This window comes from Castor canadensis, chromosome 6, assembly GCF_047511655.1.
Source record: "Castor canadensis chromosome 6, mCasCan1.hap1v2, whole genome shotgun sequence".
NCBI lineage: Eukaryota > Metazoa > Chordata > Mammalia > Rodentia > Castoridae > Castor > Castor canadensis.
The window spans coordinates 112,427,446-112,444,562 of NC_133391.1; the positions used below are offsets into that span (position 1 = coordinate 112,427,446).

Genomic DNA, 17,117 nt, shown 5'->3' on the forward strand with positions numbered 1-17,117 from the left:
TGGTGGTTTAGTTGTCGTGTATTGTTTTAGTTTCTGTTTATCATGGAAGATTTTTATTCCTCGTTCAATTTTGAATGATAGCTTTGCTGGGTAGAGTATCCTAGAACTGAAATTGTTTTCTTTCAGTGCCCAAAATACCTCATTCCATGACCTTCTTTCTTTTAAGGTTTCTGCTAAGAAATCTGCTGTTATTTTGATGTGTTTACCTTTATATGTTATTTGATTTTTCTCTCTTGCAGCCTTCAATATTCTTTCCTTGTTCTCTGTGCTAATTGTTTTAACTATAATATGCCACAGAGAGGCTCTATTTTTGGTCATGTCTGTTTGGTGTCCTGCAGGCTTCTTGTACCTGAATGGGAATAGCTTTCTCAAGATTTGGGAAATTTTTGTTGAATATATTAGCCATACCTTTTGCTTGCACCTCTTCACCTTCTTCAATTCCCTGATTTGCAGATTTGGTCTTTTGATGGAGTTGCAGAGTTCTTGCATATTCCTTTTGCAGCTCTTGTGCTTTTGTCTAAGAATTCTTTTTTTTTTTATATATTTTGTCTTTGAGTCCTGAAATTCTTTCACTTGTTCTAGTCTGCTGGAATGGCTTTCAATTGTATTTCCTATTTGACTTAAGGAACTTTTTATATCCAGGATTTCTGTTTGAATGTTTTTTTCTAGACTTTTCATATCTTTGTTATACCCCTTGATATCCTGTACTATCTTCTTTATTTCATTTATCTCTTTTAAAAAAAATCATCTCCTTTGTTTCATTTCAGAGTTTGTGGAAAATCATCTTTCAGTTCATTTAGTTGTTTCTGTGTCTTCTCAAGTTTTTTTTTTTTAATCCTTGTTCTCTTGGGATTCACTGAGTTGTTTTTTATGTCCTCTTTAAGCTCTTCTTTTCTTATTTATTTATTTATTTTGTGGTGCTGTGGTTTGAATTTAGGGCCTCCACCTTGAGCCACTCTGCCATCCCTTTTTTGTGAAGGATGTTTTTTGAGTTAGGGTCTTTCAAATTATTTGCCTGAGCTGGCTTTGAACTGTGATCTTCCTGATCACTGCCTCCTGAGTATCCAGGATTATAGGCATGAGCCACTGGTGCCCAGCTACTAAGCTTCTCTTTAAGCTCATTGAATATTCTTATCACCAATCATCTGACATCAGCAACTGGAGATTCATTCCCTTCACTTTCCACCAAATCCTCTATTATCATTAGTCTGAGTAGTCATATTTCCCTGCCTTCTTTTTCTCCCCATGTTTCTATTTTGTGCTTTGCTCATCTGTTGTTGATTAGTTAGTTGTGGGTTTTAATCACCTGTTATCTTTCCCTTGGCTTAATTTCTATGCTCTGACTAGCTTAGTTGTTACTTAGGTTGCTGTAATATTTCTGTTCCATGACCTGGAAGTATAACTTTAACAATAACAAATTCTGTATTTTTCTTAAAAGAGCTTGGCTTGCAAAATTTTGTTTTAGAGAAGCTCTATTCAAAATTAACATAAATTTAAAATTTAAATATTTATATAATTCATTTTAAAAAGGAACCCATTGCATATTAGCAAAAATAATGTACTTTTATGTAAAATAATTGTTTTACAAAATAAAAGAGAGAAAGGGAATACAGTTTTTACATTTAAAAAAAATCCTTTTTCTGAGACAGGTATGGTGGTGCATACTTGTAATCCTAGCACTTGGGAAGCTAAGAGAGGAGGATCGTAAATTTGAGGCCAGCCTGGACTATAAAGCAAGACCCTGTCTCAGAAAGAAAAGAAATGAAAAAAAAAAAAAAAAGAAAGAAAGAAAAAGAAAAGTATGAAAATAGTTTATTAATGACAGAGCCAAAATAGGGTAGCTGGTCAGGATAAGAATCTGCCTTCCCTTAACCTGCAGTGTCTTCAGGATTGAGTAGAAGAACAAAAGCAAGTAGCCCATCAGGTAGTAGTCCATCAGGTTGTATGGGGTTGCAAATCTAGTCTTTCAGGTTCTGCTGACATCCTCCTGGGTTCCAGAGCATTGGGGGCAGTTTCTGTTCAGCTTCCTTCTCACTCTGAGATGATTGCCCATAGGAAGCTGGGAGGGAGAAATAAAGGATAGCTTATTAGGCCAAAAACAGTGTCTTCTTTACATTTCCCAATTTTCAAGGAGACCCTGTTACAGAATTGTCATAGAAAATCCATTGTTAAATAAGAATGATAAGATGTCATTGTTTTGGACAAAGTGCCTGCACTAGGACCCAACAGACCAAGTCAAAAATCAAAATGGAGTCACTCATACTAAAATTGCATATCACCCAGCAAAACTGAGCTGCTTATCTGACCTTTCATGAGGTCAGGATTAGAGAGAAACAGCCAATATCTCCAAATCATCCAGGTTTTCCCCCCCTTTTTTTCCTATAGTATTGAAGATGAAACCCATGCTAGGCAAATACTAGAGCGCTGGGCTACATCCCTAGCCCCAAATTGTTCAGTTTTAACTGGCATGATAACGAAAGTCTCCCTGCCATAATCCTTACACACAAAAATGTAACCTGATGCTAAACAAAGTAAGTTTTGTATTGTTCTGCTTCCCTGACCTACCTCACAGGGAAAGTAACTTTGAAATGACCAATTTACTTTTTGTTTCAACTTTCTTCAGTCCTATGGCAGCCAGGCTGTGCTCTGCTCTAAGTTATGGAACAGTAATTTTCAGGCTGTGCCTTGCTCTGAGTGACTCCATTTTTATAAAACAGCAGTTTCCCCCATTTTGAGCGCAAATGCTGAGGCAAAATGACCCTACATTTTGTTTGTGAAAGTAAATGGTCACCATCTGTCCAGTACAAATCACAAAGCACAGACTGATTAGCTTATTTGCATAAATAAAATATTACCACCTGTGAAGTAATCAAATTAAATCAGGATTAGTAAGCCAGTAAGCCTCAAATCAACTCTGCACCCAGACCAACCTTGTGCCTCAAACTCTTATCCAACCACCTGCAGTTACTCTCTTCCCTTCAGCTCTATGCTCTTGCCTTCAATAGGGCCACTTTAAACACTGCAGCCTCTTTAACCCTTTCTTAGCCATTCTTCATATCACACACACACACACACAAACACATCACTGTGTGACATGTATTATGTGATCTGAGAGTGAACATTAGTAATTAAGACTGGAATTGGGCTGGCAGAGTGGCTCAAATGGTTGAGTACCTGCCTAGCAATTGCAAGGCGCTGAGTCAAACCATAGTACCACCAAAAGAAAAAAAAAAAAGATTGGACTAAAAGAACGTCTGATCACCAATGGCTACCTTTATCAAGTAAAAATCAGTAGCATTTGGCAAATTAATGTCAATGAAATTGATGTAACTTGTGAATTTATCGATATTCAATACATTCTGACATTGTGGGAAGACTTGACAAATGTATCCATCTATGTTTCTGACATAGCTCACTTAGGACAAGTCCCCCCACACCTTTTTTTTTAGTATACGTGGGGAGCAGCTGGGGAGATATGTTGGGCTCTCTGAGTCAACTGTGATGAGCTGATTATTTGTGATACTGAGGATTGAACTCAGGGCCTCACAATTGCGAGGCAACCATTCTACTACTTGAGCCATACCCCAACCCACTACAAGCCCTCTTTGAACTACAAAAACAAACTCCTTTTTCTTGACTAATTGGAACACTTTTATGGAATTAAATTGTTATAGTTTTACCCTTTTACAACACAAAACAAAAAATTCTGAACCAGGCATGATAGTGTCACTTGATTCAGATCACTGGGTCTGGGGGGCCCAGAAAGTTCTTGGTCTCATCAGGTAAAGAATACAAGGATGGAGACAGAAGAGACTTAAGGCAGAGCAGGTTTATTGATGCAAAGCAAAGTGAAAGCAAAGCAAAAATATACCTCCAGTCAGGAGAGTGGACAGGCTCAAGAAGGAGCACTGCACTGGAGGTTACAAGACCTCAAGCTTTTATTGAGGTGTGTGGACATGGGACTGTTCAGTCCTGGAAAACTGGATTAATGTGTGATTTACTTGTAGAGACTGGGTTATGTGTCATCAACTCCTTCCATATGTCAAGCAATATTCTTGGCTTTGGATGGTCAGCTGGGGCTGTCATTTTGGACAGGCTATAGGGGCCACAGGTCAGCAGTCATTTGATTAAAGTCAGCAGTCTAGGATATGACTCCTTATTATCATCTAAGCCATCATTCTCAGTCATCACATTTCCTAACTCCCCGCCTAAGTCCTGTATCAGCAGCACATGGGTGTAATTACAGCAGTTGGGAGGCTGAGGCAGGACAATTGTGAGTTTGAGGCCAGACTGGGTCTCAAAAAAAGAAGAAAGAAAGAAAGAAAATAAAAAATTATTGATCGGTTGATTGGTATCAGTTCAATACATGCATCTTTTTTTCTTTCTTTTTAAAGTAGCTGTTTCTAAACTTCTCATTTGGATTTTAGAATCATTAACTTTCTTTGTTGGGTGTATTCCTTTTGTATTTGAGTGAGAACCAAAAATGAAATGGTCCTAAAGAAGAAAAAAAGAAAGAAAACAACTGGGTTTTCAACATTTTCTCACTATCTTTTTTCAGCCATTAAAATTCTCCTACTGTTGACTTTAAAACTTCTGGCACTGAATCAATAGGCTGGATTGTTTTTCTATGAAACCTCAGGAAGCTCCTTGCCTGTTTGTCCTTCACAGAACAATATAAACATCTTTCAAGAGAAATCCTCAATGAAAGACTTTGATTGATTTCATGAAGCTATACCATTACACAGGCAGTAACTGGCTGTGGTTCTGTTAAAACCAATCACTTCAGGAGAGCTCACTTCAAAGATGCATCACATACAGTGAATTGAAGAGTGACAACAGGATTTTTCTTTAAATACACATTGAAAGACAAGACAACAAAAAGTGCTTGTATTTAAAGAAATGGGCTCATCTCTTGTACTTCCCTTCTTGAAAATAATTAGAATGGATTAACCAGGAAAACTGGAGAGAGAGAGAGAGAGAGAGAGAGAGAGAGAGAAAGACACTGAGACTGCTCTGACTTTTGTCTCCCTTCCGCCTTTCATCAACCTTAAACATATCTGAATGTGTGTACTTGAAATCAGGACACGGGGCATTTTGGGGAGTTGAATTTGTTAGAAATTAAGCCAGTGGTGCTCCATTTTCAAGGCAAGGCCTTTTACCCTAGCCACTTGCTTGCGGATGTTGGGGGAGGGACAACTCATAAGGAAACGTAAACTGGAAGGCGTAAATCGTAATAGAGTGAGGCATGGGTAAAAACTGTTTATGTCCCAGAAAGCACACACACAGGGAGGCCTTTCCACCACAAAGGAGGAAGATAACCACCTAAAGCCCACCTCTGAGATTTGACCAATCCCAACAGTCATATTTTCAATACCCCAATAGGAAATCTAGGTAATAAAGTGGGGTGGGAAGAATGTACACTCCATAGCAATTAGCCAATTGGGAACGGGGCGGGGGGAATAGGGACTTTGCACTAGACAATATAATGCTTATTGTAACAGCTTGCAGTGTCTGGTCAGCCAGGCATCTGATTTTGCAAGGTTACCATTAAAGTCTCACTTTCACTGTACTCCATGTGTCTCTGAGTCCATTCTCTGAGTTTGGACAGGTGAGTGTATATCTCACATAGTTTAAAACCAATGAAGTCAGAATAATTTTCCTGGGAATGCAGAAGAATTAGCTGTCTTTAAAGTGCTTTTTAAGCAATGGAGGCCAATAGGAGAAGGGGACCAGGAACTAGAGAAAAGGTTAGTTCGAGAAGAATTAACTTAGAAGGTAACACACATGCACAGGAAATTAATGTGAGTCAACTCCCTGTATAGCTCTCCTTATCTCAACTATCAAAAACCCTTGGTCCTTCCTATTATTGCTTATACTCTCTCTTCAACAAAATTAGCCATAAGGGCAAAATAGTTTCTGCCGGGGGTAGCAGAGGTAAGGGGGGTAAGGGAGGGGGTGGGGGTAAGGGTGGAGAAATGACCCAAACATTGTATGCACATATGAATAAAATAAAAATTTTTTTTAAAAAAGTGCTTTTTACATTTTATGACAAAATTAAAAAGTAGTTGTATTATTTATTTTCTTGATCCCCCAACTATTCATGCTTAAGTGAAGAAAATGGATTCTTTCAAAGATCTAATAAGGGCTGCAGATGTAGCTCAGTGGTACAAGGCTTGCCTAGCATGTGTGAAGCCCTGGGTTCAATTCCCAGCACAACATGTACACAAATACTTCTTGAAGACAATAACATACTTTAACTTAAAGAGGCAAAGGTTTGCTGGCCATTTGCTGAGTTTTCTTAACACAAATGTTACTGGAGTCTTAGAACAGAGAACCAACTCTGGGAGTCCTAAGAGACTAGATTCAGCCACTTGTTCCAAAAGAACAGGCAGAGAAGTTGGTGGTGAAACAGGAAATAAGCATAAACTTTACTTTCAGTGTGGCAGAACTAAGAAGATAGCTCTATGGACTGTCTTTTGGGCATCAAAAGCAGCCTTGAGGTAATATAGGGGTAAAGAGTTGAAGGAGTTTGCACAGCTGGTAACCTTGGTTAGGTCCATCATTTTCTTGGAACTGGTCTCATAGAGTCCTATTGGTGTTAAGGAAATTGCTGCTGCTCAGGGGGTAAACTCCACTCACTTCATAAGATGTTGATCTCAGACCTGGCATCCAGAATTTAAGATAAACTGAGAGAAAGAGCAACTCAGAATAGCATGGGTTAGAGAAAGACAAAATGGAGTTAGGTAAGAATTGGATCCTCCTTCAAAAGGATTAACTCAAAATCTGTGTGTAATTGATACTATTTAGAGATGGGGACTATATTTCTCTTCCATTTACATCAAGACTAGGGCTCTAATCTAAGAGAACTAAAAAATTAAAATTAATATGTTCCCAGAAGGGTTGAGCAGGGCTGCAAAACCTGTTTAGCCTCTACCGTCTTCATTAATGTGGAATTCGGGTTCCCTGGAGGGTTGTAAAGGAGTATTTTCCTTTGTACTATCTATACTCAAAGGTCTTGCCAAGCAAATTAATAATGTGAAAGGGATTAAAGGGAGGATCTTTAAAATATTGAGGCAAAACTTTCAAAGTGTCATTCCAGTGCTGAAGAATCATTAGCGTTCCATACTTACAAAAGAACTGATGATAATTATACAAAGATTCCTCTTGTTCTCTAAATCATCTGCCCTCAAAGTCATGAACCAGCAACACTTTTAAAGTCTATTTGCAGTCAATATTTGAACTTGAAAAATGAAATGCAGTCTTTAAAAATTCCTTTCAATAAGAATTAGTGAAGTTACATTCAATTTTCTTTGCCCTTGGATAAAGAGTTAAAAGGTTAAGGAGTTATTACTCCAGTCAAACCAAAGCAGGAGACTGCAGTGATTTAGGGAACAGCTCTTGTGACCTGGAGGAGCAGAAACCAGGCCAGAGAAGGTTCCAGGGCAATAGGATACTAAGTTTGTTTTTTATAAGTTTTAAGATAAAAAAAGAGGGGCAAGGTGGCAGCTAGACCAAAGTGAGGTTTTGGTTATTGTTTAATTTAGGAAAAATCTAACCATGTTTGTAGCTAGAGAATGATTCAGTAGAAAGGAAGGACTGAAAATGCTTTGAAGAAAAAATGGAAGATACAAGAGGTACTGAAATTAAAGGAGACAGATAGCACCATGAGGGGATTAGTGTTGAAAAGGAAGGGCTAAAGACTAGGGATGGGACTCAGTAGAATGCTTGCCTCACATTTCCTAAGGTTCTGGATTTGATCCTAACAAAAAGGAAACGAGTAAAAATAAAAAGGAAGGGCTGAGAGTGTAGCTCAGTGGTAGAGCCCCTGACTACTATGCATGAGGCCCTGAGTTCAAATCCCAACACAGAAAAAATTATTGTATTAATAAATCATTATTGCTAGGTGTAATGGCTCACATCTGTAAACCCAGCACTCAAGAGGCTGAGGCAGAAGGATTTCGAGTTCCAGGCCAGCTAGGGATACATAGTGAGACTGTCTCAAACAAACACACAAACAAACGAAGGAAGGAAGATGAATAATTTTTTAAGTCAGGTAGCTCAAGGAAAGCAAATTCAGGATTCAAAGGAGGGGTTCTAAATGGAGCTGCTGATGTGCTCCACCAACAAGGATAGTTAACCAAGAAAGTAGATATGACCTCCAGAAAACCAGATGAGCAATAGAAGACAGTGGCAAAGTGGAGTCCCAGGGTGACAACCGTGCAATAGCATCCTGAAGGGGTGCAGGTTGGAATAGCAGTGTGAAGGGTTCTGGAAGAAGAGGACTGTTGAGGAAAATGGAACTGACATTTTGATGATCTGGGAGATAAGAATTATGACAGACCAGAGGGACAAATGAAGAAAATCAAGTACATGTAGAAAGAAAACCTTGCAAGTTAAACAGAACTGCTATAATTGAAAATGGTTGCCTCTGTGAAGGGGACTAAAAGGCAGGGTGTAGAGATGAGAGATGCTGTTTTCATTTTGTTTTGTAATATTATCAAGATTTAAAAAATTGTACATATATTAATTTAATACAAATAAAGAACAGTACACTTACAAGAAGGAATGGGGTGGGGTACTACAGGGCTCTTATTATTTTTTGCCTGGGGCTCCCAAATTTACAGTTTGTTTGTTATTTATTTATGACGGGGTCTTACTATTTAGTCTAGGCTAGCCTGAAATTCACAATCCTCTTGTCTCAGCCTCCTGAGTACTGGGATTACACGTGTACACCATCATGCTTGACTATATTTCTAAATGAATCCTTTGTCGTTTGCTTTTGATTAAAATGAATTAAACTTCAACCACTAGATTGAGGTCCCCAGAGACTTTATAAATGAAGATCAGAGAAACGTCTCTTTTTTACACTTAATAATCAGCAGAGAGATGGGGGTGGGGGACAGTGTTAGAGTGCTTGTGTAGGATATACCAGGCCCTGGGTTCAATTCCCAACACTGCCAAACTGATAGATAGGATAGATAGATAAGGTAATAGGGAAATCAGGAAAAAAACTATATAAATTAAGCCAAATTCAGGAATGAAGACAGAACCAGGAAGGGAAGGTGAACATATGATGACTATACCTAAGAGCAGCAAGCATTCCTTCCATCACCCTCCCCTCTTTTAGACATGCAGTAAGTCAGTTGCAATCTTCTTGCATGAGTAGGAGACATGAGAATAGAAAGTGTTGTGGTGAATGTATTCTTTGGCCAAAAAGGAATGCTCCAAATGTTAAAGCCATCATCTCCACACTTTGAGTAACAAGAAGACCACTCTGGGCTGATTGTGTCCATGCTTTGAGCAATAAGACCTATTCTAGACCTATTTTCTCTGTGTTCCAATAGTAGCAACTTAGCAAGTAATAGGAACTTGGTAAAATGATGGATGGTTCCTAGGTGACCACATGTCTAGGTGGAGATTCAGGCTAGACTCTCCCAGCTCAGAGGGTATGAATATATACATGAAACAAGGACCACCATTTGAGCCTCTTCGTTCCCACTGCTTGTGCATCAGAGGGTTTTCTTTCTTTCTGTCTCTCTGTCTCTCTCTCTCTTTCTTGTGTGACTGTTGGGTTTTGAACTTAGGGCTTTGTTTTTGAAAGCAGGCACTCTACTGCTTGAGCCATACCTCCAGTCCATCTGCTCTGTTTATTTTGAAGATGGGGTCTTATGAACTATTTGCTTGGGCTGGCCTCAAACCACAATCTTCCTGATCTCAGTCTCCCAATAGCTAGGATTACAGGTGTGAGGCACTGGTGCCCGGCTCTCTTTCCCTTTTCTATTTCTCTCTACTTTGTCTTGGCTAAATAAATGTTTGCTGGTCATACAGCTTGTGAATTTTCCTTTTGTGAAACCTCTTAAAAATGCTTTTTGTTATGGATTTCAAAGATCTTGGTTCCAGTGGGTGAGCGGGAAATTGAGTAGAAATTTCCTTTCTCCTGTCAGAGAATCCTCTTCCCAGTGACAAAACAATAATAACAAAACCAATCGCATACTTTGCAAGGTTTTTCCTAGCACTGTTAAATGTTTTAGGGAATAATCAATGTTACTGACTTTTAAGCAGTTCTTGGATAGAAAATAAAATTCATGATGAAGTTTCCTAAATTTACTAAAGGTAGAAATAAAGGGGTTTTCCAAGATTATACTGTTCTTCTTTAATGATACCACTACTTTCAGTTCTATGTGTGGTGTTTTAAAATTCAACATTGACCTCCACCAAGAATCTTCAAATTCAAGAGGGGAAAATAAACACCAAATTATAAGCCAGCTATTTATAAAGTTATATATGCATATATAATTATATTGTATAAAAGAAGCTAATTCAGTTGATTTAAGAAAATTTTTGCGGAGAAAATATTTCACATGGTCTGCCAAAAGCTACAGTCTTACTAAAATAGATGTGTTACTGCTTGTTCCTGAAAAATCCACATCAAAAACCTTGACTGTACGACCACCTTCATGTTAGGAACATCATGTCTCATTTGAAAACGTCTGCAGAGTACTTAAAAATAAAGATTAAGGTGCCACTGTTTTGTGTTTCCTCTGCTAACATTAACTTTACTTTGTTAACCAGTCCCAGATATAAAGGGTGCTTCTACCCAGACCTAACATAGTAACTGCAAAGTCCTCAGAGCCAGGAAGGTGGGGAAACCTGAACACATGGCTTTGAGATCTTTGAATGTGGAGTGGGGTAAGAGTCTGAATAGAATATTTTCTCTTATTTTGACTGACAGATCCTGCCTCAGGTTTATCTGTACCTATTTGTACCGAGGAGGACATTAGCCACAGGTAGATGACAGCCCAGAAGTCACTTTGTAATTGCAGTTCTAGGCTAGACATCTAACTCTAGGGGTTCCACATGGTCAGGTCTGGCCATTTGCCCCAATACACCAAATAAAGAGATGGGGAACCAGGTGCCTGTGTCTCATGCCTATAATTTTAGCTACTCAGGAGGCAGAGATCAGGAGAATCACAGGTTGAAACCAGCCCGGGCAAATAGTTCATGAGACCTGAGACTCTATCTCAAAAAAAACCATCACAAAAAAAATGGCTGGTTGAAAAATTAGAAATAAGGGCAAAATAGTTTCTGCTGGGTATTGAGGGGGTGGCGGGGAGAGGGAGGGGGCGGAGTGGGTGGTAAGGGAGGGGGTGGGGGCAGGGGGGAGAAATGACCCAAGCCTTGTATGCACATATGAATAAAAAAAAAATGGCTGGTTGAGTGGCTTAAAGTGTAGGTCCTGAGTTCAAGCCCCAGTACCACCAAAAAAAAAAAAAAAAAAAAAAAAAGAGAGAGAGATGAGGAGGGAGCTGAGCACTGGTAGCCCAGGCAAAGTAGGGCCTGGTTGAACATTATCTCAGTTCTGGTTCTGCAAGGGGTTCCTGAGAAGTTGTCATTGCTGTCATCACTTCAGGGGAGCAATCTGGTTCTAATGAGATAATTACCTCTGTTCCAAGGTGCAGCCTCCTCTTCATAGGTAATTGTCCTCATTTGTGGGTGGTCTGGCCTGTGAGGCTCTGCTGATCCTTTCCTTGGGGGTAGTTTGTTCCCTTGCCATAATGATGCTGTTGATCAGTTCTGTCTGTTTTGGAACCCAAGGTAATTGCAGGGGAGAGAGACTCAGTAAAGGAGGCAGATGGAAAATGAAGGCAGGGATGCCAAACTTTTCTCCTGCTTTTAATTAATTTGTGGGCCTACATAAGGAGTTAGTGCTTTTTAGCAAAAGCACTTTCTAAGTAGCTGTTACAATCCCAGTCCTTCTGTACAGAGGTCTCTACTCTGGAGACTGTGGGTGTCTGGACACCCTGGGGACTTTGAAGTGGAGCCAGAACTGGAGCTGCTTCAGCCTTGCCTTTGCTTGGCTTTGGGTCTTGGTTGTCTGAGCTAGCCTTGGCCCTGTGGGCATGAACATGCTTCCTGGGCTTGGTGAGCAATATAGACAAGTCAATTGAACTTGCAGCCGATGCTTTGGGGTCTTGTTTTTGAGCTTCAGGAAGGCCTGATAGCTTCAGCAAATGTATGGATAGCTTTGCTAGCCTGCATCTTCAGCCTCTATTTTTCTTTTTTATTTTTTCTTCTCTCTTTCTCCTCTTTCCTAGTGCTAGGGATCAAACCCAAGGCCTCCAGTATTCTAGACAGCTGCTCTACTGCTGAATTTTACCTACAGCCCTTCAGGCTCTTTTTGTTGTGTTTCTTGGCAAAGTGAGTATTCCTCAAAAACTCAGGTCCAGCCCCTTAAGAGGTTCGTATCTCTGTCATCATCCTTTCCTCCCTCCTTCTCTTCCTTCCTTCCCTCCCTCTTTTTCTCTCCAATATGTTTATAATCAGTTTTTTTAAATGCCATTTCTGTGCCATTTGCAGGATGCTTATTTATGTCTTTAGACTCAGTCATGTTTGCACCATAGCCCACAGCTCTTGAAGTGACTGGGACCAGATAAGAAAGTCATAGATAATTTTTTTGAAATCGTTTTAACATTTTGGAGCTACCCTTTAGTCAGCACTTCAAGGAGGCCAGGCCTGTACTGCATGTCTGTAGAGGTGAATTTATCTAATTCTTAGAAAATGTTCTATTAGTCTGGTTTTGCAGAAGAGCAAACAGGTCATGTTACCCAGCCAGTTCTTGGTGGTTAGAATTTGCAACTACCTGACTCTGGAAGGTCAGACTTTCATTATCCTTTTCTGGTACCTTGGGGTGCATTCTAAAAGTCCACAAGTTATTTTATTTTTTGCTGAGCTGGGGATTGAACCCAGGGCCTTAAGCATTCTAGGAAAAAATACTTTGAGTTACAACCCCAGCCCTATCCCCAGGATAAGACTTATGGTCTTTCTCCAGGAGGCTGGTATTCATATATACTCACAGAATCGTCCCACTGGCATGGCTTTGGAAAAGAACACAGGACTCCGGGGGTAGGAAGACTGGGGCTTAGCTCTGACCCTACCTAATGGTCTCTGGTGAGGGTTTGCCAGCTTCCTGAGCCCCGTTTTCCCTGAAAGAGGAAACATTGGTAGATTTTTTCCTCCACCCACCACCTCCCCAGCTGCTAGGCTCTTCATAGGACTGAAACGCTAGATGCCCAACTGGTTTCTCCAGATCCCAGATCTCCAGATCCAGATCTGAATGAATGGCCCTCCCTGCAGCAAACAGCAAAGCCTACTGCAAAGCCCCATTGAGGTCCTGGTTTCTGATGAGTCCCAGGCTACCTACCATCCAGCAGGTTGCTGTGCTGGTCTGATTTGGTTACTCATTTTCCTGTTTGTATTAGAACCAACTCTCCTCATCATTTTTCCTGGCTCTGAGTAGGGCCTGTTCCATTATCTCTCCCTCCAAATGCCTGGATCTAAGATGATGGAAGAGCCTGCATTTTTTATAACGCAAGGACTGAAGACCATATAACTTTCCTTAGTCTCCAACTCCTAAACTGCCCAAAAAGATACTCCTGTGCCAAAGGCTCTGTCAGTGTAGGTCAAATCTTGTGTGTGCCACAGGATCTGACGCGTGTGTTCCAGCTTCAGTTTTGCTCGTCACTTTGTGAGGCTTTGGGCGTTATTTAACCCTCTGGGCTTCAACTGCTACATTCAATTGCACTGTTTATTTGAAAGAGCAAAGGGTCTGGCACAAAAGTCACCCTAACAGAAATACCTTTACTCTTGTTGAAGTGGCTCTGAGGAGCTCTGGGTAGAGAGAAAAATTAGGAGGGTGTTTTTCTGCTTTCTGCTCAGAACAAGGAATTACTGGGGATCCTCTTTAGCAAGGTAGCAAGGACTCAAACTGAGTCCCTAGGCTCTCAGGCTGGCAGGGGAGGAGAGGCCGGAAAATGCAGCACCTAGGAAAGCGCATACCGGATCCCGCAAAGTGCTGTGGGAACCTCGGGCAGAGCAGCCTTGGGATGTGAGGAAGTTGGGACAGATTGGAGAGAGCTTCCAAAGTGAAAAGTTTTCTTGGCAGACGCTGGGGGAGGCAACGGGATTTCAAGAACAGGGATCTCGGGGCTATTTCATTTGGAGCGAGCAGAGCGCAGCCCAGAACCCGGCGATCCCCACTGGGCCGAATCGGTGCAGGACACTCAAAGCTCCAGATCTCCGGCTAGGAACCGAGCGCGGCCTTGGCGAGGGGACAAGCCCGGGAGCCTTGGACGGAGGAGTGGACATCGGAGCCCCGCGCCTCACTGGGAAGTGACCACAGCGGCGGTGCAGTCTGACGCCAGCGGAAGTGCGGGCGGGGAGCAAGCCTGCTCGGCCGCCCGGGAAGGGGCGGGGCCAGCCGCGCGGGGCGGGGCCAGCGGGCTGGGGCGGGGCTTGGCGGCGGTTGTTTTTACCCAGGCCACGGTGCCCCGCTCTCAGCTGGGACGGCTCGGCGTGGGCGCTGGGTGAGAGGAGCAGGGCGCTCGCTGGAGCCAGAGGGGCCCCGAGTGGCGCGGGGAGCGGGGCGCGCCCGGAGGTCGTCGGCCGCCGCGATGTCTGCCCAGTGCTGTGCGGGCCAGGTGAGCGAGGCCGGGCGCCGCGCGGGTTGTCAGATCGGTGGACAGGGCAGGAGGTCCGGGCTGCAGCTCGGTGCGCAGCAGTCGGGACACTCGGGGCCGCGGGCGGGCGGGTGAGAAGGGACGTGGGGGAGCCGGAGAGGCCACACCGAGGTCTTCCCGTTCGTGGCCAGGCGTGTCGGGCGCGAGCTGGGAATCCCGACAGCTCCGGGGATGTCACCTTCACCCAAGGCACGAGTGAGTGTCGCCGATCGCCGTAGTCAGATGAACCCAGGAAAGGACGGAGGTTTGGACCACGTCTCCTTTGCTATACCCTGGACCAAACTCGAGGCAGACTGCCCGGGCAGGTGGCATGTGGCATTCCGAAGCCTAGAAGGTGGGCGCTGTGCGGTTGAGACCGTCTCGAAGTCCGATTTCCAGGGACGCAGGAGTGGACGCTGGGAAGGCTCTGCCCTGCTTTCTGAGTTTACCGACCCAGGTCACTAACTGGGCAGTAACTAGCTCGACTGTCTGGGCATTGCGCTAGCCTTCACAGCCCTCTTTGCAGTTTAGCGTGCCGGAACCTGTTTTGTAACCTCGCATTGACTTGCGATATCTAAACCATGTGTGTCCACTTGGGGTAGGCGTCTCCTACCGGTTAGTAGGGCACCAGAGCAGAATTGGTAGATTTTAGAACTTTCGTGTTCATTACACTCCTTCTTGCATGGTTAGAAAAAACGAAGTAGGTTCAAGCTTTGTGGATGAAGAACGCCCTCCCCCATCCCTGTTGGTTATTAGTATTTCTGTAGCATTTTAATAGTGTGTTTTCAAAAGTGAACCTGACCGCGGAGGAGAGAGCATTCAGGTGCATGGTGTTCTTGTTACATTCAGCGAAGGGACAGTCTCGGCTGTGAGTTTCAGTACAGACCGATTACAGAGGCAGATAGTCTGTCCCCTTTGGGGTGGCCATGCGGAGTTATCTGGGTTTCTCAGGTCTAATTCTCTGCTTGGCATGCATTCAAGCTAGCATTTTCAGAGATGAGGAATTGAAGCTTTGAGGTAAAGTGACTTCTTCCCTGTGTCAGGCAAGGAAATAGAGAGGATAGGAATGCTTACTCCTTCCCATGTTGCTTGAGACCAAGATGGACCACAAAAGGTTGCTGGGGGGGTTGACCCCAGGGCTTCCTGCATGTGTATACTAGGCAAGCACTCTGCTACTGAACTGCACCCCCAGTTCTCTGCAAATTCTTTACTTTTTTTTTGTTGTTCTGAGATTTCTTTCTAATTGGACTTAACACTTTTCATTATATAGTAATTACAATATTTGGGAGCGTCTGTTCTTCTGGGTCATTTGAAAGCTCCTTGAGGTTCTTTTAGTGACACTGATTGCCTAATTTCTGGCTCTGATGACTACTGCCAGTACTCAAATTGGTTTTCTAACAGAGTTATTGGTATGATTGATATTTTGCCAAGATATAATGACTCGTTTCTAAAATCCCCCTCTTGGGACTTGGAAAGAACCAAATCCTGGCTGTTCATCACAGGACAGTAACTTCTGCTTTCTCAGTACTGCTCCAAGCCTCACTGTGGTAGGTTTCTGTGCAGTGAGCTGCCTGTGCCACCATGATTTTCTATGGGGCTGTTAAGGAGTTTTAAGTGAAGGGCTGGGGTTGTATGTAGCTTACTGGCTTGCCTAGCAGGCACCAGGCTTGGTTCAAATCCCCATCACCGGGCAAAAAGAACTTGGGAAAACCTCACAGCAGCATCAGAAGCTAAGCTGGCCAGTTGTGTATCCACCTATGTGTCAGGAGGTAGCAGGAAGCCAAAAAACTTATCTATGTCTTATCTCAGAGCTTGTGTGTGGGGGGTGGGAGTTCCATAAGCATGTAAACAATGAAACCATAAATTCACTGGTCCTGGAACAAGGCCTTGGGAGGCCTTGCATACAACAGCCTTGAGGGGACTGAGGGAGGAGCTTGTCTAAAAAGGTGCCACTGGAATTAAGATGATCAATGAAAAGAGGGAGGCCCCCACAGAAAGTTCTGGGTAAGGAGTCTTCCAGGGTGTTGGAGGAATAGGAGGTAGTCTACAGGGACTAGGGTGCCATAAATAGGATCAGAGTTGGGTCTGGCCAAATGTGGCTGTAGATTTTTAGCCTGTAGTCAAACACAATGGGTCTGATCCCTGGTGAGTGCAAAGCCACTAAGCACACCCAGGCTGGTAGAGTGGCTCAAGTGGTAGAGCCCTGCCTAGAGAGCAGGAGACCCTGAGTTCAAATCCCATACCACAAAAAAAAAGTGAAGAGAGGTTTATTTCTTGTAGCAAGTAAGAAAAGCACTGGGGAGAACTCTCAAAGCCACCCCCCCTCAAAAAAAAACCCCAGAGGACAAGGGAATTTCTTTTTTTTTTTTTTTTTTTTTTTTTTTTTTTTTATGATCAATGCCTTTTATTACATAATATTTAGTAGCCATGCTCAATCAACAAGGTCAACAGAAACTTGTAAATATTCTGCTAAGTAATCTGGTACACTATTACAGATAAGAGTTTTCAGTGCAGTAACATTAAAATAATTTCTGCATCACAAGGGAATTTCTTTAAGATGGCTTATGCATATTCATATTGGAAAGACTTATCTCATGGCAGGCGACCACCTTCCTGAGCATG

The 17,117-nt window shown here is 42.5% G+C and overlaps 1 protein-coding gene across 2 annotated transcripts in view; it reads left to right on the forward strand.

Annotated features, from left to right (window-relative positions):
* The first annotated feature begins 14,288 nt into the window (after window positions 1–14,288).
* Serinc5 (serine incorporator 5) overlaps window positions 14,289–17,117 on the forward strand; it is a 98,613-nt gene continuing 95,784 nt past the window's right edge. Inside the window, exon 1 of one of the 2 annotated variants that reach the window (XM_074077216.1) lies at window positions 14,289–14,477. In XM_074077216.1, coding sequence (XP_073933317.1) covers window positions 14,451–14,477 — 27 coding nt within the window. In that variant the 5' untranslated portion in view covers window positions 14,289–14,450. Of the gene's footprint in view, window positions 14,478–14,606; window positions 14,851–17,117 lie in introns of those variants that run through there. The other variant, XM_074077218.1, reaches the window with a different exon arrangement.